The sequence below is a fragment of the Boleophthalmus pectinirostris genome, unplaced genomic scaffold, assembly GCF_026225935.1.
Source record: "Boleophthalmus pectinirostris isolate CB_2022bp ecotype Guang Dong unplaced genomic scaffold, ASM2622593v1 HiC_scaffold_12, whole genome shotgun sequence".
NCBI lineage: Eukaryota > Metazoa > Chordata > Actinopteri > Gobiiformes > Gobiidae > Boleophthalmus > Boleophthalmus pectinirostris.
This window is the reverse complement of record NW_026571018.1, coordinates 2,697,033-2,724,057: the sequence shown is the minus strand read 5'-3', so window position 1 is coordinate 2,724,057 and position 27,025 is coordinate 2,697,033. Positions and strand designations below refer to the sequence as shown.

At 38.4% G+C, this 27,025-nt stretch overlaps 1 protein-coding gene across 1 annotated transcript in view; it reads left to right on the top strand.

The window, feature by feature from the left end:
• klf8 (Kruppel-like factor 8) overlaps positions 1-15,986 on the top strand; it is a 78,350-nt gene extending 62,364 nt beyond the window's left edge. Inside the window, exons 5-7 of the mRNA XM_020941120.2 lie at positions 740-836; positions 11,080-11,219; positions 12,906-15,986. Of these exons, the coding sequence (XP_020796779.2) occupies positions 740-836; positions 11,080-11,219; positions 12,906-13,087 (419 nt within the window). The 3' untranslated portion in view covers positions 13,088-15,986. The remainder of the gene's footprint in view (positions 1-739; positions 837-11,079; positions 11,220-12,905) is intronic.
• Positions 15,987-27,025: the final 11,039 nt, after the last annotated feature.

Here is a 27,025-nt window from a genome sequence, read left to right as displayed (position 1 = left end):
TGGACTAAAGGACATGACTCTGCGAGGCTCCTGACTACAGCAGCCATAATTTTCTGACAATCCATCAAGTGGTGCGGCTTCGTAGTTTACCAAAGTCGTACTAAAACATTTTGACAGATTTTTGAGCGTCGTGTACCACATACAATCAGTTTGAGGTCAGTAAACACAACCAGAATTAATACAGAAGGCGCACTGTCGATTTTTTAGGAAAAATTAAGAATTTTAAGTGCACCTTATAGTCCGAAAAATACAGTAAGTAGAAATAAAGATGGCAAGATGTGGTGTCAAATAATGCACAGTTATATAAATGTAATGGTACAGCTTAACACTATGTCCTGATCAAGATATGACAAATCTCAAAGTTTTGTAAAATATAGATATGTATTTTATGGTAAAATATGGCAAACTCTTCATAAAAGTAAAGAGACAAGACAAGTTCATGTATTTAAAAAGTTTCAGTGTAAAAATAATCATTTGACTAGTCAACTACTCGAAATTTAATCTGATCATTTTATGTAAATATTCTATTATTTGTATTTAATCTGATGATTTTAACTGACATTAACTTCATTTGAACCACCGACTAAGAGCCACACTTAAACCAGAAAACAACTCTGGCCAATCTTTACCAAAAATACCAGTGTGTGCGCCTGTTTTTCTTGTTTATTTAGTATTTTGACTTTTATTAAACCTGTATAATTGTATAATTCATATTTCCCCCTCTGCTTCTGTGTCTCAGTTCGTATCAAACCGGGCTCGACGTCTCCGGAGATCCACAGCGACAGTGACGCTGAGAGCGAGTCCTGCGCCGTCATCAGCCAGAGCATCGACCCCAGGTACCCGCTCCTGTCCCCAACGTCTCTACATGCAGGTCTATGGTGGAAAGTTCAGCAGTTACTATGGTGACACATCAACAAACACAAGTGAAACAGGTTTTAAGTCTGAAAACTCGAGAAAACAGCATTTAAACAGCACAGTTTTCCAGAGTGTTCATGGTCCTTTTTAGGAGTTTGACTGACTGAAAAACTATTGGCTAATCCTTTTGACTGTGATTTTATGTGTGAGACACTTTGTTTAAGTGCACAAATCACACACCTCACCTGTTGGGATTCCAACCAAGTCAGATCTTCAGTTCTTTCTGGTGAGTCTGTGTTAAATCATTAGTGTCAAACTCAAATTCACAAAGGTCAAAATTAAAAACTGGGACTAATTCATGGCCCAAATTAAATATTTACTGAAAATTTCAACATCAGCTACATGTTTTCTCTTCTTTCGAGATATGTAATGTTAAACCTTTTACTTATTAAAATAAATGTTTAATAATAGTTTTGCTTAAATATTGAATCCAGAACAAGCAGAATATAAAAAAATAACATTTTTAATCAATAATGTCTCTGTAGTTTATCTGTAGTCAGCGAGCAGCTCTAATACATGTTTGATATGATCTCACGGGCCAAATATAATTATATCGTGGGCCAAATTTTGCCCCCGGGCCTGAGTTTGACATGTCGGTGTTAAAATAAAGTACAGATTAAAGTGTAAGGATGCACTCACACGAGGAACAGTGTCGTGCTCAAGCTCGATTGCTGTAGGTTCTATCTGAAGGTTGGCGGTTTGAATCCAGCTCTCGACATAAACATCATTGGTTGAGGTGTCAGATCCACTGACCCACAGGTTGGTGGTGTGATTCCAGCTCCCACAGGTCAATGATATCGTTGTGTCCTTGGGCAAGACACTTAACCCAGCTCGCCCCAGTGTGTGTGTACACTGGTGTGTGAGAGTGTGTGTGAATGTGTGAGTGGTTCCTTGTTGTAAAACGCTTTGAGTACCTTGAAGGTGGAAAATGTGACCATTTACCTTGTTTCGCTCTCACACCTGCACAACCGAACTGAGCCACGGTCGATGACGTCATCACACGGTGCTGTTTGTTTAATTGTCGCGCAGCAGAGCAAACGCTTTAGCGGGGAAAATAAGTCTAGTGGCAGAAATATCTATCAAATATTGAGACAGAAATGTGCCGTCTTATGATATGTGCTCCTTCCTCCGTGAGTTTATGGACACAAAAGCAGTGCGAAGGAGTGAGGGCAGACGGAAAAAGGCAGAAAAACTTGTGCACCTGCAGTGTAGTGTACATGAGCTCTGTGCCGTGCTTTGGCCCACCTCCTCCAACAGGACCACAGTCCCTGCCGTGCCGTGCCTGGGCATCAGGGGTCTCCAACCGTTTTTCTCCAGTGAGCTACTTTTACCAAACAAAAACGCCAGAGAGCTGCCAAATTCAGCAGTCACAAAGAAACTGAGTAAATGTAAGAGTCACTGCGAGCCTTAGACGGGGAACAGTTCGATGCTTTTAAAACATGAACCATTGTCCATTTATCAGTGCACCAAAATCATAATTCGGAATCGTAATTAATCAGATTTTCCTTATTTTGCACAATACATAGAATTCAGAAATCCCTTGGAGAGCTACTTTGATTCAGATCGAACCCCTCACTTCACTCACAGACCTTCAGACTGAACAGTACCTTCAGTTAGCATCACACCCTCTGAGAATGTTCACAACTTTCAGCATGCTAAGCGCGCACTCCCTGATTATCTGACCAAAACCCTTTATAATTAAATAACAAACTTTTCACAGTGTAGATTTGTCCCTCGAGAGCTGCTTATACAAAACGTCTGGACTGGGGCAAGATAAAGTTCAGATAATAAACATGAATTCATGTTTAATTAATCATTATTAATCAGATAAGTCGTGTGAGTCCGACCCAGCCCACTTTTAAACACATGTTGATTTGATTTTCATCGTGTATTTGCTGAATCACGTTTGTGCCAGGACACCTTTTCTTCTTCTTCTTCTTCTTCTAGTAAGAGTCCTGCTAATCCTCGGGTCCTGTTTGAAATCGTAGGCGACAGGCTGAAGCAGCGGGGGATTGTGGGTAATGTGGTCCTTTTGGAAGCGTGACTCATTACATTAGAGCTGAGCCGGTGTGACTGGACGCTTATGTAACCAACAGAATACGGTGGGTTCAGGCTTTAAAATGTTCTGGTTTTTCTGGGCTACACTGAGGAACATAGACTCGACACTCCATACACACTCTGAAATTACAATTATTATTAAAAAAATATGCTTTTTTTTTTACACAACAGAATGTGATTTTCAACGTTCGATTCTAGTTTTAGTATCGATTAGCGTCTGATTTTCGGTATTTTTCGACGAAACTAAAGGACAGAATTGCCCATTTATTCTTGATTTTCAGTTTTTTTTAAGTGCTTTGTGTAACTCTTTTGGTGGTTCTTCTCATCTTTGTGGAGATGTTTTACCAGAATGTTCCACAGTAGGGCATTAAACTTTCTTTTTTCCCCCATGGAAATAAACATTTGCAGAACTTTCCAGCTTTTAATCTTCGTATTTTGACATTGTTTTGAGTAGTCTAGCTTTCTAGGTAACTCTAGGTGTCGGTGTTAATTTTGCTTCATATATTTCCATGGAGATGTTATTGCTTTACCGGAATGTTCCACAATAGAGAATTAACCCCCCCCCCCCCCCCCCCATGGAAACGAGCATTTGAATAACTTTGCACATTTTAATCTTCGTATTTTGACGCAGTTTTGAGTAGAAATTTAAAACAACTCTTATGTTAGTGTTAATTTTACTTCAGATTGTTGAAATACAATACAAAAGTTTCCATGGAGATGCTATTGCTTTAGCAGAATGTTCCACAGTAGGGCATTAAACCTTTTTTTTCCCATGGAAACAAACATTTGCACAACTTCGCACCTTTTAATCTTCGTATTTTTATACATTTGTGAGCAGTAAATTAAAACAACTCTGGGTGTTAGTGTTAGTTTTACTTCAAATGTCTCCATGGATGTTATAAAATGTTCCACAGTAGGGCATTAAACTCTTTTTTTTTCCCTCATGGAAACAAGAATTTGACTATCTTTGCACCTTTTAATCTTTGGATTTTGACACCATTTGGAGTAGTAAATTCAAATGTTTTGTCTTATGTTGGTGTTAATTTTACTTCAGACTATTGAAATATAATACAAATGTCTCCATGGAGATGTTATTGCTTTACCGCAATGTTCCACAGTAGGCCATTAAACTCTTTTCCCCCCATGGAAACGAGCATTTGAACAATTCTGCACCTTTTAATTTTTGTATTTTGACACATTTGAGGGTAGTAAATTAAAACAACTCTAGGTGTCGGTGTTAATTGTACTTCAAATATTTCCATGGAGGTGTTATTACTTTACCGCAATGTTCCACCGTAGGGCATTAAACACTTTTTTCCATGGAATCAAGCAGCCGACACACCCTGACCAAGTTATGAAGAAATAAATGATCACTAAATTAGTTTAATGCTGCACTGTGAAACATTCCAGACAAAGCAATAACATCTCCACAGTGACAAGCAGTTAGCAGACTGTCCACCCGAAAACTGCAGCTTTATTATTATTTGATTTATTTATTTATTTATTTTTGGCACAGTTTGAGTCGTAAACTAAGATTAATTAAGCATGTTTTAGTATTAATTTGACTTTCTCCTACTGTTTTAATTGACTCTCGTGAGCTTTAAGTCAAGTCATCATCATTTCCTCGTCAAAAACAGACCTGGAGTTGTGTTTTGTTTTATTCACACGACACATGATACTGTGCTTACTAAACCAGGACTAAACCAGGACTAAACCAGGACTAAACCAGGACTAAACCAGGACTAAACCAGGACTAAACCAGGACTAAACCAGGACTAAACCAGGACTAAACCAGGACTAAACCAGGACTAAACCAGGACTACTAAACCAGGACTAAACCAGGTCTAAACCAGGACTAAACCAGGACTAAACCAGGACTGGACTAAACCAGGACTAAACCAGGACTAAACCAGGACTAAACCAGGACTAAACCAGGACTAAACCAGGTCTAAACCAGGACTAAACCAGGACTAAACCAGGACTAAACCAGGTCTAAACCAGGACTAAACCAGGTCTAAACCAGGACTAAACCAGGACTAAACCAGGACTAAACCAGGACTAAACCAGGTCTAAACCAGGACTAAACCAGGACTAAAACCAGGACTAAACCAGGACTAAACCAGGTCTAAACCAGGACTAAACCAGGTCTAAACCAGGACTAAACCAGGACTAAACAGGACTAAACCAGGACTAAACCAGGTCTAAACCAGGACTAAACCAGGACTAAAACCAGGACTAAACCAGGACTGAACCAGGTCTAAACCAGGTCTAAACCAGGACTAAACCAGGACTAAACCAGGTCTAAAACCAGGACTAAACCAGGACTAAACCAGGACTAAACCAGGACTAAACCAGGACTAAACCAGGACTAAACCAGGACTAAACCAGGACTAAACCAGGACTAAACCAGGACTAAACCAGGAACTAAACCAGGACTAAACCAGGACTGAACCAGGACTGAACCAGGACTAAATTAGAACTAAACCAGAACCGTATCGAATCGTTTTGAAATATATTGCACCGAATTGTATCGAATCGAAAGCTCAGTGTATTGTATCGGTAACTTCTTAATCTTAAACACCTCACAGCTTTTTATCTTTACTTTAAAACATAAGATGGATCCACAATTAATTAATTTTTAAAATGTATTTATTTTTATTTCTTTGTCCATTTTAGAGGTTTGTGGTTGAAGGTCTTATATTACACAAAATTGACTCTTGTGAGGTTTAAGTCGTGTTATTATGTTGTTATTTTGTCAAAAACAGACCTGGACTTGTGTTTTGTTTCATTCCCATGTTTGAGTAAATCTTTATTATTAGTCTGTTTACATCTCCAAAGCTCAAAACGCTCGGTTCCACCTTGTGATGTCACTAAGTGGTAGTTTTCACAGCTCCTTTTACCTTTTAGTTGAGTAGACATTAGTTGGATGTAACCAGAGCTGGGTGTCATTCAGAAGTTGCCGATACGATACACACCTCGATAAAGTGCACTTTCGATTCCATACGATATATTTCAAATCAATTCGATACGGTTCAATAACAAAATAAAGTCTAAATCATGTCTGTGATACTAAAAGTCTTTGTTAAATCACGTTTTGTGCAGAGTTCATATGAAACACAAACATTTTAATCATCAAAACAGTGAAAATGTCAAATGTGTCGCATAAACGAGTTTCCTTCATCGAAACAAACAACCAAACTGTAGCTGTAACAAAATAATGTAGTAAAATAAACCAAAAAATGCTCTTGGTGATATATCGATACAGCAGCTCACGATATCGATACTGTATCATCACATTAAACCATACGATATATCGATATTTCAATATTTTTGCACAATCCTAGATGTAACGATATCCAAATCTCATGGTACGATATTTATTGCGATATTTTGTGGAGGCAAAAACTGTTATTAATATTCTACTTTTCCCAGTCTGGTCCCGGCCTGGTCCTGGTCTCGGTCTCAGTCCTTGTCTTGTTCTGGTCTGGTTCAGTCCGTACGCCGTGCAAAAGTCCAGCATCGCAGTCACAGAGTCACGTAAACGGGAAACGGTCGTTATCTGTTTTTTCCATTCTTCATTTAAACACAAAATCGAAAACTGAAAAAACAAATCATTTGTTTTGTCATCTGTTTTTTTCATTTTGGTTTTGGAGACAAATAATGAAGAAAATTGGTTTTTTTTTTGTTTTCTTATTTTTGTTTTTATTTTGAAAAACGAATGAACGAATGACACACGGATTAGTTACGATGTCAAAAATTACAATCACGAAATGAAAATTTACGATTACGATTTCTTCAGGATAATCAGGACTAAACCAGGACTGAACTGGTTTAGTCCTGGTTTAGACCTGGTTTTAGACCCGGTTTAGACCCGGTTTAGTCCTGGTTTAGTCCCGGTTCAGACCTGGTTTAGTCCTGGTTTAGACGTGGTTTAGTCCTTGTTTAGTCCTTGTTTAGACCTGGTTTAGTCCTTGTTTAGTCCTTGTTTAGACCTGGTTTAGTCCTTGTTTAGACCTGGTTTAGTCCTTGTTTAGTCCTTGTTTAGACCTGGTTTAGTCCTTGTTTAGACCTGGTTTAGTCCTTGTTTAGACCTGGTTTAGTCCTTGTTTAGTCCTTGTTTAGACCTGGTTTAGTCCTTTGTTTAGTCCTTGTTTAGACCTGGTTTAGTCCTTGTTTAGACCTGGTTTAGTCCTTGTTTAGACCTGGTTTAGTCCTTGTTTAGTCCTTGTTTAGACCTGGTTTAGTCCTTGTTTAGTCCTTGTTTAGACCTGGTTTAGTCCTTGTTTAGTCCTTGTTTAGACCTGGTTTAGTCCCTTGTTTTAGACCTGGTTTTAGAGTTTAGTCCTTGTTTAGTCCTTGTTTAGACCTGGTTTAGTCCTTGTTTAGACCTGGTTTAGTCCTTGTTTAGACCTGGTTTAGTCCTTGTTTAGTCCTTGTTTAGACCTGGTTTAGTCCTTGTTTAGTCCTTGTTTAGACCTGGTTTAGTCCTTGTTTAGACCTGGTTTAGTCCTTGTTTAGTCCTTGTTTAGACCTGGTTTAGTCCTTGTTTAGACCTGGTTTAGTCCTTGTTTAGACCTGGTTTAGTCTTTGCTTAGACCTTTTGCTGCACCATAGAAATGACTTTAAGCAAATAAACGTGTGATTCGATATATTGTGACGGTCCACGATATTATTGTAAGAACTTTGAAGATACGACATCACGATATTTTGGTTATTTTTACACCCCTGGTATCGTTTGGCAATTCCAGCGCTGAAATCATCCAAATGATTCTCGTGAGGGCGTGTGGCGTTTAAAACCATGACATCACGAGGTGGAACAGGGTGTTTTCTTTGCATCCGAGACGACAGCTCGGCCTAAACGTGCAGGATTTGTGCGTCGAATGGAACAAAAAACACGTCTCCGGCTCTGTTTGCGACGTGATTTTGAATTTCACTTCCTCTTTTTTTTGGTCAAATCACGCGCTGAAATTTACATATTATCCAATTCTGATCCTTTTTTTTGTTGTTGTTTTTTTTCCCTCGTTAAAACCCTAAATAAACGGTGAATGACCAGTGGAGTTTCGTCGATTAAACCCGGCGTCACATTTTCCATATAAAACAAGTCGGTGCAGTGGAGGGGGCGGGCGGGCGGCGCGTTCGTGTGGAGACATTATTATTAAGCCTGTGCCACACCCAACGGGCGAGGCAGCTGTAACCGTTCACCGGGAGTGTCCTCAGAGGAGCGGAGCATCATGGGAGATCTGTGTGAGTGCGTTGTGTGTGTGTGTGTGTGTGTGTGTGTGTGTGTGTGTGTGTGGGAGGGAGAGAGGGACTGGGCAGGGCTGTAAACAAAATTACGTAATGCAGCAGGCTGTCACTCACACCGACACAGAAAGGAAACGAGAGACGAGAGAGACGAGAGACGAGAGACGAGAGACGAGAGCTGCTGGGTCCTGCTTTCGGTTTTAAATCAGAAAAGGTTGAATAAAAATAGTTGGTTATGTTTATTTAAAAATTTTGTTTGGGGGGGGGGGGGGGGGGGGGGGGGGGGGGGGGGGGGGGGGGGGGGGGGGGGTTGTGTGTTGTATTTTTGTTTTTTTACAACAGAAATTCGCAACATAAAGGAGCCAGCTGAGTAAAAATGTGTAATATTTGATGGTTTTTTTAACTCAAAATGATGCAGAACCGTTTTATTGATATTAACGCTGTTCAGGATTAAAACAGGACTAAACCAGCACTGAACCAGGACTGAACCAGAACTGAACTGAGGACTAAACCAGGACTGAGCTGAGGACTAAATTAGGACCAAACCAGGACTAAACCAGGACTAAACCAGGACTGAACCAGGACTGAACCAGGACTGAAGCAGGACTAAACCAGAACTGAACTGAGGACTAAACCAGGACTGAGCTGAGGACTAAATTAGGACCAAACCAGGACTAAACCAGGACTAAACCAGGACTGAACCAGGACTGAACCAGGACTAAACCAGAACTGAACCAGGACTAAAACAGGCCTAAACCAGAACTACACTAGGACTGAACCAGGTCTAAATTGGGACTGAACCAGGACTGAACCAAGACTAATCCAGAACTAATCCAGAACTGAACCGAACCATGTTTAAACCAGAACTGAACCAGGTCTAAACCAGGTCTAAATCAGGTCTAACCCAGGACTAAACCAGGTCTAAACCAGGTCTAACCCAGGACTAAACCAGGACTGAACCAGGCCTAAACCAGGTCTAAACCAGGTCTAAATCAGGACTAAACCAGGACTGAACTAGGACTAAATTAGGACTCATCCAAGACTAAACCAGGATTACTTCAACAAGGACTTATGAAGCTGCTGGAGAATCTGACACACATTTACACACACATTTACACACACATTTACACACACATTTACACACACATTTACACACACATTTCACCGTAGAAAACCTTTAACCAGACGTTCCGCAAACCTACATGGCTCTGTTAGTTGTATTAATTCTACCGTTTCCTTATCGTGTCACGGTGGGGGATTGTGGGTAATGCGGTCCGTTTGGAAGTGTGACTCACTGCACCAGAGCTGAGCCTGAGTGACTGGACTCTTATGTAACAAAAACAGAATACGGAGGATTAAAATATGTTTACAAAAATACTGGACACAAAGTTCTGGAGTGGACCGGAGGAAGGCCGAGGGCGAGATCAGGAGATACATGCTGCCTCTTAGTGGACAGAGTTTGAATTACACTAGAAATGTGCTTGTGGCGTGCAAAGGCTCGAGGCGACTGTGTCAAACATTAACTGTAATGGTCAGGATTAATAAAGCAATAAAAACTACAGTTGGATTATATAATGTGATAATATCCTGTCTTCATGGTGTCTTATAATGAGGACTTTTAGACTAGAGCTGCTTGATTATGGAAAAAAAATCATGATCACAATTATTTTTTAGTTACACGATGCATTTATTCAGCTTTTCTCTCTCAAAAAACACTTTGCTATTGATAATTTATGCAAAACTTTCAAATTGAAAATAAATTCAGGCTACAAATACGAACCTTAGAGCAGTTTTGTGTTGTATAAAACATAAAATAAACTTAATAAGGCAAAGAAAAAACATAAATGTATCCAAAATAAACTATATATCCTGCTGTTTTACAATCTATATATTTAAAAAATAAAATAAATATACTTGTTTCTATAAAAAATATCCCAAGCTTTACCGTTTCAACTCAATTTTATGAGTTTGGAGATAATTTCAAACACAAATCGAAATTGTGATCAAAATTCAATTAATTGCACAAACATAATTTAGAGCAGACATGTCAAACTCAGGCCCGGGGACCAAATTTGGCCCGCAGTATAATTAGATTTGGCCCATGAGATCATATCAAATATGTATTAGAGCTGCCCGCTGGTTACAGATCGACTATAGAGACATTATTTATTTAAAATGTTGTTTTTTTTATATTCTGCTTGTTCTGGATTCAATGTTTAAGCAAAACTATTATTAAACATTTATTTTAATAAGAAAAGGTTTAACATTACAAATCTCAAAAAAAGAGAAAACATGCAGATGTTGTTGAAATTTTTCAATAAATATTTAGTTTGGCCCAGGACTTAATTTTGGCCTCTGTGAATTAGAGTTTGACACTGTTTGTGTGTGTGTGCGGCAAATCAGGTTGTTAACTTTACCTCAATCTCTGAGAGTCGTGAAAAGATCCTCGAAAACTATATGGAAACTTTGAACCACTGCAAACAGTTTAAAATGAACCACTTCTGTTTTTTTATGTTTTTCAAAATCAGGTGCAGCAGATTATTTTGCAGATCAATTCACATTTTCAGCTGGTAGACGCCCACTCTTCTCTACTAACTTCATTCTTCAGTTTTATTTTCTTAATCAGTGGATTGGGTCGTCATTTTGGTCCAAATCTAAAAAAAAAAAAAAAAAAAGCTGTGCAGTGATCCACAGCAGAAGTTGTTTCAGATGAATATTAAGATTTAAAATGTCCCAATTCTGACAGAATGATCCTCGTCAGTCAATCACAGTCTTATTTGACACACATAACATCATTTAAGCATCTTTATCTCTCATATCTGAGCTCTTGTGTGTGTGTTTTGTGTTTGTGTTTCATTGTAGCGCTGTGATCGACCTGGAGCAGCTGGACCCAGACTCTCCGGACGTGAAGAGACGCAGGATCCACATGTGTGACTACGAGGGCTGCAGGAAAGTCTACACCAAGAGCTCACACCTCAAGGCCCACCGGAGAATACACACAGGTCAGAGGCGACACTCATGTTACTGCTTTACCTAAAGTGATGTAGACGAGGATAACAGAGACTCACACAAAGTTCAGATTTGACTCGGAGGACAGACGGGGCCAGTGTGTGAAGAGTTTGGTTCCCCATAGATCTCGACCAAACCTCGCTCAAGACCAGGGTGGAGCACTGCACATTTCTCTGTTCTGGCCAAAATTTTAAAACTTATATCAGGTTATTCATCTTGTTTTTAGATTTATTATCTGTAGTTCTGAGATGCTTCATTCTAGTCTAAAGATCGTTTATCGTAAGAAAAATGATCTTGATGCAGGGACAAGTAATTTTACTACTTTTAAGTCATTTTCTGAAAGATTTAAGTGTTTACATCTTAAATTTTGGCCAAGCTTTTCAAAATTTGCAGCAAGCTACCCTCACTGCAGATTTAGATTCTCAATGCAAGGACAAAACATATATATTACCTTTTACCTTAAACTGGTTTAGTCTGGGTTTAGTCTTGGTCCAGTTTTGTGGTGTAAAAAGTTTATGACCCTGTGATTTATGCAGCTAAGAAGAATGTTCCTGAAGTTGTTTAACTGTTTAAATCCAGACACAAACAGTTCTGTTTGTATGTTTTTATCAGCACTCTTCTGTTTTTAAAACAAATATTATAATTATTATTTTAATTCAAAGTTTGAATTGTTATTGTTGTAATGAAACTGCTTTTGTACATAAACACAGCTCTTCCTCTACTAGAATACTAAACCCTTTCCATCTCTTCTTCTTCTATAATGCCTAACTCTTCTTCTACTACAGTTTACCCAGTGTCGTAGTACTTAAGACCGGTCTTGGTCTCGAGACCAGACTCGACCGTGTTTGTTCTTGGTCTTGTCTCGGTCTTGTCTCAGTCTCAAGATCTGACATTTGACAGGTGATCAAATGGAGATAGATTCATAAAAACAGTGATATAAATGTGCCAAAATAACTGTAAAATACACATAAATGTTGAAAATGATAAAGATGGTCTCGATGGGCCGTGGTTTCGGTCTTGTCTCAGTCTTGGCCTTTAAAAGTCTTGGGCTTGTCTCAGTCTTGACCCTCAGAGGTTTTAGTCTTGTCCTGGTCTCCAGGGTTCCCACTCTTTTCACTGACAACATTTTAAATCTTTTCCATGACTTTTTCATGACCTATAGTAAATTTTCCATGACTTTACTGCATCTACATGTGTAGAATTGATCAGACTTTTAGGGCTAAATATGAAATGTGAACCTTTCCTCTCACCTTATGGTTTGGGATTATAGGTTTTGTCGTCTCATTTAATCAAAAGGCGCAGACGTTCAGAAATAATCAGGATAGCCTCATGAGAACTTTCCAGAACGCTGGAGTTGCATGAAAGAGATACTAAAATTCCATGACCTTTTCAATTTCCATGCCTTTTTCAGGATTTCCATGACCGTGGGAACCCTGGGTCTTGGACAGGTCTTGGACAGGTCTTGGACAGGTGTTGGTCTCGATTAGTGCGGTCTTGGACTACAACACTACTCCTCACATCTCTTCTACTATAATCCCTAACCATTTCCATCTTTTCTTCTCGTCTGATACCTCCTCCTCTTCTCCTGTCGTCCCTAACCTTTCACAGCTCTTCGTCTCCTCTAACACCTGCCTCCTCTTCTTCTCCTGTCGTTCTAACTCTCCGTGTGTTCTTTCCAGGGGAGAAGCCGTACCACTGCACGTGGGAGGGCTGCACGTGGCGCTTCGCCCGCTCAGATGAACTCACGCGTCATTTCCGGAAACACACGGGGATCAAACCCTTCAGATGCACCGAGTGTGACCGCTCCTTCTCCAGATCTGACCACCTGTCTCTGCACCGGCGCCGCCACGTCATGATGTGAACTGTACCACCCCCGGACCCCTCGAAACCCCGCCCCCAACGCTCACCGCAAACCCCGCCCCCAGACCACACCGCGCTGTTCAAATAATACATCTGTGAAAATGACTTGAATTCTCGCTACCTCTTATTGGAATCATGATGTTTTAAAGATGTATTGTGTAACTTTTCTGGTGGAGGGTCTGTCGAATGATGTCGTTGCTTCGTCTGGAATGTTTCGCAGTGCGGCGTTAAATCTTTCTATCTCCACGGACACCGATCCGGACTGAGTTACACGTCAGATCTGTGGAGGGAACGCCTGTTTTTCTAGGTATTTCTGAGCGATTCAACCAATAAACGGGAGGCAGAGCTGTTTAAAGTCACACTGCGGAACATTCTAGACAGTGCAGTGACATATCCATAGAAACGGGCAAAAGACGCACCTGCAACGGAAATGTTACGCAGTGTACCTTTATTAAACTGGGACTGAACACCTGAAAATCTAAACTAAACCTGGCAAGAACACGTAATTTTTGAGTGTTTTTAACCAGAAATCTGCAAAGTTGCCTATAATTTGTATGAAAATCGCCCAAATAAAAAAAAAAAAAGGTAAATAATGCGTTAAAACATGTATAGTTTCGGGTTTAGCTCCACTTTAAAGACTCACTGTGTAACTTTTCCGGCGACGCTTCGATCCACGGAACCGTCATTGGTGCTCCCCTGAATGTTCCCAATTCCGGCATTAGACATTTCTGGCATTTATTTAATCGCAGGTGTTTTTATTGCGCTTAAAAGACTTCGAGAAAAGTCAGAATTCAAGTCATTTTCCGTTTCCCATCCAGATGTGTGTTTTTACAGTTGTTTTTGGAGTCTCTCTTCGGGATCCTGCCAATGTTAAACAACTGAACGAAGCGAAAAAAAATGCAATTCAAATCTGTGGCTTTTTAAAGGATTTTTTAATGACGCACTGAATTTGAAAAGAATCCACATTTCTACAAGTTTAAATCGTTTGAAATCAAATCTGGAGGTTTTTTTTGTCATGAATTCCCTTTAAAATCGTCAACATTTATTATTACACTTAATTTTCCCCCAATTAATTAAGCTGTTTTCTGGTCAGTGTTCTTGTCTTGAGCCGAAAACACTCTGTTCCACCTTGTGATGTCATCATGTGGTAATACAGAAGGTGCTCCATTGTGTTTTTAAACTCCCACGCACCTTCACTAAAATCATTTAGATCATTTCAGCCGCTGGAATTGCAAAATTTTACTGAACTACTGAAGGTGAAAGAAGCTGTTAACTTGAAAACTACCACTTCGTGACATCACAAGGTGGAGCTCAAACATGTGAGAACGAAACAAAACACAACTCCAGGTCTGTTTTTGATGAGATAACGGCATTAAAACATGACTTAAAGCTCACACGAGTCTATTTTGCGTAATATAGGACCTTTAAAATGTCGATTCTCCGAAAAACTGGAAATAAAAACTCTGTGTTTGTTTGAAAGTTCCGCAGTACGGCGTTTACTTTGCCTCTCTTGCACTCATTCAGTCCCAACTGTTTTATGGTGAAGAAATAACTTGAATAATACGCATACTTGAACTGCTTATCTACATGGAGATTTAATGGAGTTATTTAATGCCGTACTGCGGAATATTCAAAGCAACGACAACAGAAAAAACACATTTAAATTGAGAGAAATTTTCAGGAATTTGCAGTTGGAACAATCCGTGTATCATTCGTTTTTCAAAATAAAACCAAAAATAAGAAAATGAAAAAACAACAATTTTCTTCATCATTTGTCACCAAAATCAAAATGAAAAAATCGGATAATGATTCATTTTTTCAGTTTTTGATTTTGTGTTTAAATGAAAAATGGAAAAAACGGATAATGACCATTTCCCGTTTATGTGACTTAAACTGCGATGCCGGACTGAACCAGGACTAAACCAGGACTAAACCAGGACTGAACCAGGACTGAACCAGGACTGAACCAGGACTGAACCGTTTTCAGTCCTGCTCTGGTCCTGGTCTCAGTCCCAGTCTGGTCCCGGTCTCAGTTTCAGACTGGTCCCGGTCTGGTCCCGGTCTCAGTCTCAGACTGGCCCCGGTCTGGTCCCGGTCTCAGTCCCGGTCTGATCCCGGCCTCAGCCTGATCTCAGTCCCAGAGTCAGTCCTGGTCAGTTCTGGTCTGGTCCCGGTCTCAGTCCTGGTCTGGTCATGGCCTCAGTCCTGGTCTCAGTCCCGGATTCAGTCCCGGATTCAGTCCCGGTCTGAGTCTTGTTCTGGTCCCGGTCTCGGTCCCTGTCTCAGTCCCGGTCTGGATTAGTCCTGGTTCAGTCCGGCATCACCTAAACATGAAATGGTCATTATCAGTTTTTTTCCATTTTTCATTTAAAACAAAATCGAAAACTGAAAAAATGAATCATTATCCGATTTTCATTTTGGCTTTGGAGACAAATAATGAAGAAAATCGTTGTTTTTTTTGTTTATTTTTGGTTTTATTTTGAAAAATGACACACAGATTTAGAGCCTCTTTTACTCTTCTTTTTTTGTGTTTAAATGTAGCGGAAATGTCACACAGTGCGGCATTAAACATGCCGTACGTTTGAATTGCATTGAAAGTTTTTACGGCATCGGCAGGTTCGTGTTTTTGACCCAGTTTTCCTCCATTTCTTGGACCGGCCGGGGCGGACAGCAGCGCCCCCGTCTGCCCGTTTTTAACAAAGAACGATATTTTTAATACAAGTGAATGGGCCGTTTTGATGCCACCTCAGCTGCTGTTTTTCGCCGCCTCCACGTTTTAAACTCCTCTAAAGCCTGACGATCAAGAGACTTTTGGTATTTTTAAATGGTTTTATCTGATGTTTGCTGTATTTTTTCAAACCACCCCACTCATGTACATATTAAAACTACTTTAAAGCGTCTTAACATGTATTTTTAATGGCCACGATGTTGCTTAAACTGATGAAATTACTGTTAAAAGCTGCGTTGTGTACATTTTTTTGGGCATTTCTATGGAGACGTCATCGCTCCGTCTGGAATGTCTCACAGTATGACATTAAACAGCTTTAATTTACATTTATTTATTCAATTACAAGTGGTTTTAAAGCTCAAAAATACTGAGAAAACTGACCTGTAACTTGGTCCAGTTTGGTCTCCGTGAAGACACAATGGTTTAATGCCACACTGCGGAACATTCCAGACAAAATAATAAAAAGCAATCTCCACCCTCGACCAGAAAAGTTACACAGTGCAGCTTTAACGTTGGCTAAATCTGAAAAGTTTTAATATTTTGTTGCTGTGTAAAAGATCGGTTTAAAGTTTTTTGGTTATGCTTTTGGTCAGGGCTCAGCAGAAAGTTCAAAAATATATAAATATTACACTAATTAATACGGATGATGTTGTGGTTAGTTATAAAAAAAATCAGATATTCAAGTGTAATTTTCTTATCTCTAGAGCGTAATTTAGCTTGAATTTTAAAATAAAATGCTGAAACCTTGATTTAAAAAACAAAATCTTTTAGTTATATGTAAAACAAGTTAAAATTAAGATGCTTATTCACAATTTATTGCTTCTCATCAAGATTAAAATCATTAAAATCATAGACTGTATATATAAATGGACAGAGATTACCCACTTTCCACACAGGAAGTGCGCATGGGTGTGTTTCCGGTTCCATCAACTCTGGCTCTAGTTCTGTTTCTATTGAAAAATCTGCTGCCGTCAGACTTGGTGTTTTGGTCGTAAATGTTCATATTATCTCGGTCGACATGATCCTGGGGTTTTTATTTTGTTATTTTGTTCGTAAATCAAGGTATGAACTTTAATACCAGACCTATCAGGCGTCTTCTTACCCATGCTGCGGTTTATTATTCTTTCTTTCTGATCTCGGAGACAACGTCACGTCCGCACTTCAAGTGTTTTATTACATTTCACGTGTCCAACTTGGAAAAAAACATGAACTCCAACCGGAAAACTGTTATTGTTATTTATTTTCTGTTAGCAACTCTAGGGAAGTTTAGCAACACCCGTTTAAAAGGGTCTTTGTTCAATATTGGCCTCACCACAACGCCGACCATTGCAACACTGAATACAGCGCAGCCTACAACGCCGACTATAGCGCCGACTACAACACTGACCACCACAATGCCGACTACAGTGCCGACTACCACAATGCCAACGTGGACTACCACAACGCCGACTACAACGCGGACTAAAACAACACTGACTACCCGCAACGGCAACTACTGCAATGCCGTCCACTGCAACGCTGACTACCAAACCCATAGGCACTGATCCGGACGCAGTAAGGTATTGCAGTGATACGAGTGACTGAAATTGTCGTTTAAACACCAAAGCTCCAAACACAATGAAAACACTTCATACTTAAAGTGACTCTGGACGCAGCTGTCTTGGATTCTGTCTCGGAATCTGTGCTCGGCAGATGCGGACAATAAGGGCTGTCACTGATCCTCTCTGCGTCCGCTCTACATACATTTCTGGTACTCCGCTTTCACGTTTCATTTTGTAAACAAGAACACAATCCAAGCCTCCTCACTTTTTGGCAGTGAATCACTTTGCAGGGTATAGACCTCGACACAAATACGTAAATCAAAAACGACAGCGACAAGGCGATGCCGGCGGTGTGCAGTGGGTCTACGCAAAACTATAATTCTGCCTGACAGTGTTGCTAAGTATCCAGTCCTTGCCAAACCAGAAGTGTGGATGTTAAGGGGCGTTACCTTGAATAGCCTCACTCCTGATTGGCTCTTTGGTTGCTATGATACTCTCAGCCTCAATGAGCTTCATTTGACTGGAGCCAAACCCTGTCGAACTTCCTCAGTCCATTTCTTTATACAGTCTGTGATTAAAAGAGTTTATACGATAACTTTTGGTGTTTAGTTTTCAACCAGAACTTTGTAATTTCATCATAAATATCGACCAAATAATTTTCTCAACAGGCTAAACCAGGCTAACAGAAAGTGGGTTTTTCCAATTACGAATTCATAAAAAAAAAGTGATCATTAAAAAAAAAATGTTGTGAATTCTTTTGGTGATTCTGGAATTTCAATTTTTGTGTGCATTTTGTGGTTTTATTCCTGCAGCTGAAGTGACATCAAGAAATATTTTTGGAAATTACTTTTGGAATTTTGAAGAATTTAAACTCAGACTTTTTTGGAATTTTTCCCTTAAAAGCTCCAACGCTGTGAACCCTTTCGTTTATTTTCACACAGAACTGTTTATAACCATATTTTTAACAGTATTTTATCGTCAGTTTGTGAAAAAAATACATTTATTTCCTGTTATTTTCTTCGTGTTTAGTTAAAGCTGCGCCGTGTAGCTTTTCCGGCGAAGGGCCCGTCAGACGCTTTTCTCCGCGGAGACGCTGTTGCTTCGTCTGGAATGTCCCGCAGTATGGCATTAAACCTTTCTATCTTCACGGAGACGAAACCAGACTAAGTTACAGGTCAGATCTGTGGAGAGAATGTTGTTTTTCGAGGTATTTTTGAGCCATAAAAGCAAATAAATGTAAAGTAGAGCTGTTTAAAGTCACAGTGCGGAACATTCCAGGCAGAGCGACGAGGTATCCACAGAAACAAGCAGGTGACGGACCCCCAGCCAAAAAGTTCCACGTTGCATCTTTAAGGCTGTGAAGTTTAGACTCTTGCAGGGACTAGATGCGTATTTTTGAGTGTTTGGTAAATTGTGTTTGTAATAATGGAGTGAACGCATGATACTGTGCTTTTAATGTTTTGATTCTTATTTTTATTTTCTTTTGGGTTTTATGTTATGGGCGCTTTTACCTCCTGCCCGTCGAGCCTTAATCGAAAATTCAAATCTAAAAAAAAAAAAGTGACGAATAAAAGGGCGAAATCGGAACCACTGACAGACAACTCACAGCTTTTTATCTTTGCCTTAAAAACAAAAAACGGAGCCACAGCGAATAATATTACTGTTTTGTTTTATTTCTCTGTTTAAAGGGCCGGTATTACGCAAAAATTGAGGTTTAAGTCTGGTTAGAGTGTTGTTAGCTCGTCAAAAACAGACCTGGAGTTTAATTTTGTTTGAGTAATTCTTCATTATTAGTGTAAAGTCCAAACATTTGTGAAGCTGTAGATCGACACTTTAAGCATCTTGTTCCACCTTTTAAAAATCCTCAAAAGTGAAATAAATCCACGAAGAGCGATCCAAGCGTAATTAAAAACTGTTTACTGAGTATTCACTAGGGTGCATCATTTGCCCAGCTTTTTGAAAAATTTTTGAAAATCAATCTGTACCTAGTATCAGTTTTTTTACATTTGACAAAGTAAAGTTCCGTAACAAATTTCATGAAATTCTCTTGATGTTTACTGGGTCCATCAAGCCTCTGAAGTTTAGTGCCTGTGGAAGTCGTAAATCTGAGCTAAAAAATCTGTCTTTTTCTTTAATAACATCAAAAATAATTAATTTAGAACAATATTGTCAATGGAAGTTGAATAGAAATATAGACATTGTGGATCATTTGGTGACAGGTTGTGCATTTTCACAAACTGTCAAAGATTTTCATGGGGGACGCAAGGTTCCCACTCTTTTTCAAAACTTCTTCATGACTTTTTCATGACCTAAAGTGAATTTTCCATGACTTCACAGCACCTACATGTGTAGAATTGATCAGACTACGTTTACACGATGACGGTCTGAACAGAAGAAAGTGAAAAGAACAGAACAGAAGAAAAATGGCGTAGAGTCTTCACTTTTTATTCCGCGTTTAGACGAGCGTTTTCGGGAAGAAATCCGCGCGCATACGGTGATGCAAAAGTGTGTGGAATTGGATTGGGTGCACGCCAGGTGGCTCGGCGGTGCCGCGAAGTGGTGATGTATGTGACGTAAACATGTACGGGATGTGAGAAGATCTGAGCGAGTTTTATGTCTCTATCATCATTAGTTTCTGAGATAAGGCAAAAGTGTCATTTCTTTTGGACTTGAAGGACTTTGAATAAGCAATTACATAAAAAAATATAATAATAATAAAATAAAGAAAAAATAATAATAATAGGATGGAACTTAAGAGTCTTGGTGGACTCAGTGAATTTTATTCAATTGAGCAAATATTTCACAGATTTTCTTTTATTTGGTTTTGTCACATTTTAAAATTGGATACAAGTTGAATTTCTGACATTGGGGCAAATGATGCAGCCTAGTGTTCACATGTAATCAAGGATAAACAAAACGTAGAAAAGAGGAATTTTAACAGGTCAAAAGAGGAGAGGAATCAAGGAGAATGAAGCGAGGAAAGAGAACTGAACAAAAACAACTTGCCATTCTTTTGGTAATTAAGAGTAAATCAGCGTTACAAACTAACTATAGGCCTATTTGATTTGAACAAGAACAGATATTATATATAGTTGTTATTATATATTTGTGAAATTTATAAGCAAAATCTTACTTGTAACATCTTGCTCCACCTGCAAATTACTAAAAACTACTGCTTCTTTTCTGTTGAAGTGCTGTTTGACTCTGTTATGGCGACATCTGTTGGAGAAAATGGAGATTGCATTTTCAAAAGTGCCATTTTCCTTCAGGCCAATAGGCTGTGTTCACACTTACTGAAGACGTCTGGAAACATGGGAACGGCGACTTCAGGTGTAGTTATAACACACAAGTTAACAGGAAATGTGTAAAAGGAAAAAAGAAGGAATACAACAACATCTAGATGAAGAAAACCAGGCCATTTAAGCAGTTTTCCCAGATTTAGTTGAAGTCACTATCTCCAACAAAGCCCAAAGGAAGTCGTCGTCCACATTGTTTCCAGACGTCTTCCGGTTTTGTGACGTGAGCGTGAAAGAGTCTGTTAAACGAACCAGGCCCAAACTTCTTTCCCCGACGGCCGCAAATAGAAACACATCGATAGTGGAGGGCAAAAATAGTGAGACTTTAAGATGGAAACGTTTTACATTTTTACACAAGTTTGACAGAAATACAACTCCTAAAAAATGCTATAACAAGTCTTGGAACACAAACTTAAGGTCTGTCTGAAATAGAAATTGATGGACGTACTTGAATTTGAAGTAAAAAGTACTGCCAACAAAAATATTCAGTTATGGAGAAGTTCTTAGCAATTTTCTGATCTCAAATTCAGCACTTACCGTCTGTTGTAACTCTGTGGCTTTTCCGTATAATTAACTCTCGATAAGATTTTCACACAGTTTCATGATGTACACTTTATAACGGTGGAAACGCTGGTGCGACGGTGGATCCCAAACGTCCACCGCTGCCGCCGCTGTGACGTCTGTCGGTGGCTCCGAGGTGAACCAGGCACTGTAAAAATGAACTCTCAGACTGACCCGGGATCAGCTCAAAGGACGTTCTTCATGTAAAAACTAAAGAGAAAATACACGTTGATGCTTTTGCGTTGTAGTTTTGGAGATTTTCCAACCCCAAGACCTAAGACTAAACCTTTAAGACGAACTTTGAAGGTGGTATCTAACACAAAATGGACTCTTGTGAGCTTTGAGACGTGTTATAATGTTGTTACCTTCTCAAAAACAGACCTGGACTTGTGTTTTCCACCTTGTGATGTCACAACAAAAACAATTTACAAGGCAAAATGGAAAGAACTACCAACAAATATTCAGTTTACAGTCAACACTTTACTGAAAGAGAAAGTAGTTATAATTTAAGGTGAATGCATCTCTTTAAAATGGCCAGAGTCTGAACAACAAGGAAACGTTTTTGTATTTCAGTTTCTGGGGTCAAAATCTGGAACTCTGTGAGTGATGAGCTCAAAAAACGCCCAAATATGAAAATGTTTAAGTGAAGATATAAAGAAATGTTTATAGCTAAGTGTGCACAAGAAGGAATTTAAGTGAATTTGTCATTTAATGTGAATTATAACATATTGATTTTGTATCTGGACTTGTGATTTACTATTATAAGAATCAGAAGCACAATGAATGATTCAGAATGATTTATTTTTAATGTTTTTCGGAGATTATATTTGTGATTTGTAAAGTAAATTAATCGCCTGTTCATTACTGTTGGTTGTGACTTGGACTCGAGTCAGACTTGAGTTACTATTTTTAGGACCTGAGACTTGACTTGATGAAATGGACTAAGACTTGGGGCTCAACTTGGACTTGAAGGTCACTGATTTGGGACTTGAGGCCTGTGACTTGAGAAGACTTGATGTTTCTCCTAAAAAATAAATATATATGTTTTTAGAAAATATTTTTCTCTTTACAGTTGATAAATGTGGTGATTAAGTTTACAGAAACAAACTGGAACATGTCCCTCCCACTTCTGTTTGTTACTTTGGATGGAACTGAAGTACTGTGATACTCAAAAGTACTACAGTAATATACAGTACAACACAGTAAAATGAGGGAACTACACTGAACAAGATCCGTGTTTCATTCGTTCATTCATTTTTCAAAATAAAATCAAAAATAAGAAAACGAAAAAACAACAATTTTCTTCATTATTTGTCTCCAAAACCAAAATGAAAAAAACAGTTTTGGATTTTGTGTTTAAATGAAAAATGGGGGGAAAAAACGGATAACGACCGTTTCCCATTTACGTGACTTAAAATGCGATGCCGGACTGAACCAGGACCAGTACTGAGACCGGGACCAGACCGGGACTGAAAATGGTTTAGTCCTGGTTTAGTCCTGATTCAGTCCTGGTTCAGTCCGTACGCGGAGCAAAAGTCCGGCATTGCAGTTTAAGTCTGGAAACAGTTGTTATACTTTTTTTTTTTTTTCCATTTTTCATTTAAACACAAAATCAGAAACTGAAAAACCAAATCATTATCTGTTTTTTCATTTTGGTTTTGGAGACAAATAATGAAGAAAATAGTTGTTTTTCTCGTTTTTCTTATTTTTGGTTTTATTTTGAAAAACGAATGAACGAACGACACACAGATTGAACATGATCCTTCCATTTCAGACAAATGACAAAATAACTGTTATTTAGCATTGAAAATCTGAAGCACTGAAATTCTGACCATAATGATTCATGCTAAGATCTTGTCAAGACATTTAAAAAGAAAAAAATTGCATTTGTACTCGTTTAAAATTCATGCAAATTGCAAAAATCTAAGCTATATTTGGTTTTAAAGACTTGAAATGACTTGAAGCTCAAAGCAGATGACTTGGACTTGACTTGGACTTACGGGCCAGTGACTCGAGACTTGACTCGGACTTGAGGTCAAAGACTTGAGACTTGCAAAACAACGACTTGGTCCCACCTCTGTTGTTTAGTTGAGTAGAGATCATCAATTTCAGCGACTGAAATGATCCAAATGATTCTGGTGAAGGTGTGTGGAGTTTAAAAACATAACGGAGCACTTTCTGTATCACCACATGACATCACAAGGTGGAACAGAGTGTTTTCTCAGCCTAAGTCTGCGGGGTTTGTGCATTAAACATGTGTGAATGAAAGAAAACACAACTCCAGGTCTGTTTGTGTTGAAAAAAACGACATTATAACATCATAAAATCGCGTAATATTTGCTCTTTAATTATTGTCCTTGAGCAGATCCCAGGTCAGTTTTAAATATTTATATCCAAAATCCACTTTCATAACTAAAAACTTAATAGAAAAGTCTAATATTGTAATTAAAAGAAGATATTCAAAAGCACATCGAGGTTCAAGTCAAGGTCGCCGTCTCGTTTCTGACTTGTTCTCAAACGGGGCTTCAGATAAAACTGTAAAAATGAATTAAAATCAGTCACTAAATTAACAAAATGAAACACAATACTTATATTTTTTGCTTTATTGTGAAGTCATTTGCTCTCATAGTAAAATAGAATAGTAAAATTAGCCTCCTTTGACGATAAAAAACTGAGAAATTTGTGCTATGTGAGCTATAAAAGTTAACATACTTCACCACAGCATTTAGATGCAAAAATGTGACTTTATTTATTTATTAGTCAAAATTTGAGAACATTTAAAGGTTCTTTATTATGCAAAATTGATTCTTGTGAGCTTTACGTCGTGTTATAATGTAGTTTTCGTGTCATATACAGACCTGGAGTTGTGTTTTGTTTCATTCGCGCTCATTTAAAGCACAATCTCTGTAGATTTAAGATGAAAAAACACTCTGTTCCACCTTGTGATGTCATGTGGTGATACAGGAGTAATAATTTCAACCCTGGAAGGAATTGCCCATCTCTACTGAACTCAACTGAACTAAAAGCAGGTAAAAGGTAAAAAGAAGGTAAACCAGGTAAAAAAAAAAAAATTAAAAAAAAGAGGAAAAAATTGTTTAAAGTTAAAAAAAAAAGTAAAGCAGGTTAAAAAAAGGTAGAGCAGGTAAAAAAGTTGAATTTGAACTGAATTTGAATTAAATTGGAAAGTGGAATTTGAATAACCCCCCCCCCCAAAAAAAAAAAAGAAATAAAAGAGGTAGAAAAATGATGTAAGCAGATGGGGAAAAAATTACAAAGGAAAAAAAGGTTAAAAAAAAAAAAAAAAAAGTAAAACAAGCAGGTAAATGTGAAGTTTTAAAAAAGTTTTAAAAAGGTTGAATTTGAAGTGAAAATTTGAGTCGAATTTTTCCTTTTGCCAAAAAAAGGGAAAAAATTAGGTAAAAATGTAAACAGGTTTTTAAAAAAGCAGGTTAAAAAGTAAAAAAAAAAAAAAAAAAGTTTTAAAAAAGGTTGAATTTAAACTGAAAAGTTAAATTTGAATTGAATTTCTTTTCCTTTTGCCAAAAAAAAAAAAAAAAAAAAAAGGTAAAGCAGGTTAAAAAAAAAGTAGTTAACAAAAGGAAAACTACCATTCCATGACATCACAAGGTGAAACAGAGCAGTTTGAAGTTTGAGGATGTAGACCAATAATAAAATATTTCTTAAACATGTGAATGAAACAAAACAAAACTCCCGGTCTGTTTTTGACGAGGTAACGGGATTCTAACACGACTTGAACATCACAAGAGTCAGTTTTGTGTGTAATCTAGAACCTTAAAAACAGTGTAAACTTATATTTTTACAGTGCGCGCCCATTTCCCATCAGCCCCTTCTGCTTCCACGTGAAAAGCACATACTTCTAGAGAGATATATGCATTTGAAGACCACTTTTTTCATTCTTTTCTAACTGTCGATATACGAGAAAAATATTGAAACTGCGTGTACATACGTGTAAATAGTGAGAATCAGAGAACACGTACGGTCGAGGTCTATTTTTAACGCTCAAATGTGACGTTTTCGTTTCAGATTTTTCCCTTTTGAAAGTGCTGTGTTTAGTTTTATGGACTATAATAATCCTCGGTTGGTAGTTCGATTCCTGTGTTGTGCAAAACCGTGTGCATGGAGTCTTTTCTGTGACGTTGGTGGAGCATGTCCCCTGGGAAAATCATCACCTTTTAAACTTTTTTGATAAATTGAGTAAAAGAATATTTGGGAGTGTTTTGTACCGGTTTAAACGCCGACGTGAAGGTTCCGAGTCTGCGTTATGAGAGAATAGTTGATTATTTTCATCGTTTTGTAACAAAATCGGACTTTGTTTTGTGCGTGATTATGCAATGAAGTGTCTTGCCCGAGGACACAAAGGCACACAGCAAAAAGTGGAGTGTTCAAATTGACTCTCAAAGAATGAATTTGAACATTTTCTCAGGGTTTATAAATGAGTCCAATCAGTTCTAGAGTTAATTAAGTTTTTAAGTAACCAAAGTTTCTGTTTAACCAGAAATCAAGAGTTATATTAAAGACTAAATGGATAACACTTTGTAGAGTTATCTTGATTTTAATTTTACACTTTATTTTAGTTAATTTAAGATGAAATTATGGAGAAAACTGGTTCAAACTGGTCTTCTCTCGCGGGAGTTTGAAGTGGTGGGTGGGAGGAGCCAAATGAACTCTAAGACAAGTTAAACTAACATTAAGTTTACGTTCAGACTGCAGCCTGAAGTGACCCAAATCAGATTTTTTCGCCCCAATGTTTTCTTTAATGTCAGTCTGAACCACACAGATCCGATTTTTTCAAATGTGACCCAGGACACTTGGATATGTGCTCAATCTGTGTATCATTCGTTCATTCGTTTTTCAAAATAAAACCTGAAATTTTTGTTCATTATTTGTCGCCAAAACCAAAATGAAAAAGAAAAAGAAAAAAAAAAAAAAGATAATGATTTGTTTTTTCCATTTTTCACTTTGTGTTTAAATGAAAACTGGAAAAAACAGATAATGAACCGAACCAGGACTAAACCGTTTTCAGTCCTGGTCTCAGTCCTGGTCTGGTCTCAGTCCTGGTCTGGTCTCAGTCTGGTCCAGTCTCAGTCCTGGTCTGGTCCCAGTCCTGGTCTCAGTCCTGGTCTGGTCCTGGTCTGGTCCCAGTCTCGGTCCCGGTCTATTCCCAGTCTCAGTCCTGGTCTGGTCATAGTCTTGGTCCTGGTCTCAGTCCTGGTCTGGTCCCAGTCTCGGTCCCGGTCTCAGTCCTGGTCTGGTCCTGGTCTGGTCCTGGTCTGGTCCCAGTCTCAGTCCTGGTCTCAGTCCTGGTCTCAGTCTCAGTCTGGTCCCAGTCTCAGTCCTGGTCTCAGTAGTTGTTTTTTCCGTTTTCTTATTTTTGATTTTATTTTGAAAAACAAATGAATGAATGACACAGGGATTGTCCTGCTCCAACGTCAACAAAAAGATTTCACCCAAAAAATCCGACTTGAGCATTAAACCCTGCAGTCTGAACGAAGTCTAAGGGAAACTGAATTAACAAATAACCGCAACTCGAACCCGTTTAACTTTCAAATATTTAAATTAACACTTTTTGGTTTAAAAAAAAACCTCTGAAATATTTCACCCTGAACTTTTAAGCCTCCAGTTTTTGCTGTGTAAGGTTTGAACCAGTGATGATTTCGCTGGTGGGCGTGTGCTTTATCCACTGTGCCATAGCTACACAAATCAACAATTAAGAAAACATCATACAAGATTAGATTTTTTTTCAATTACAAAACCCAATTACCATGGCAACGGTATCCAATTTATACTAACTC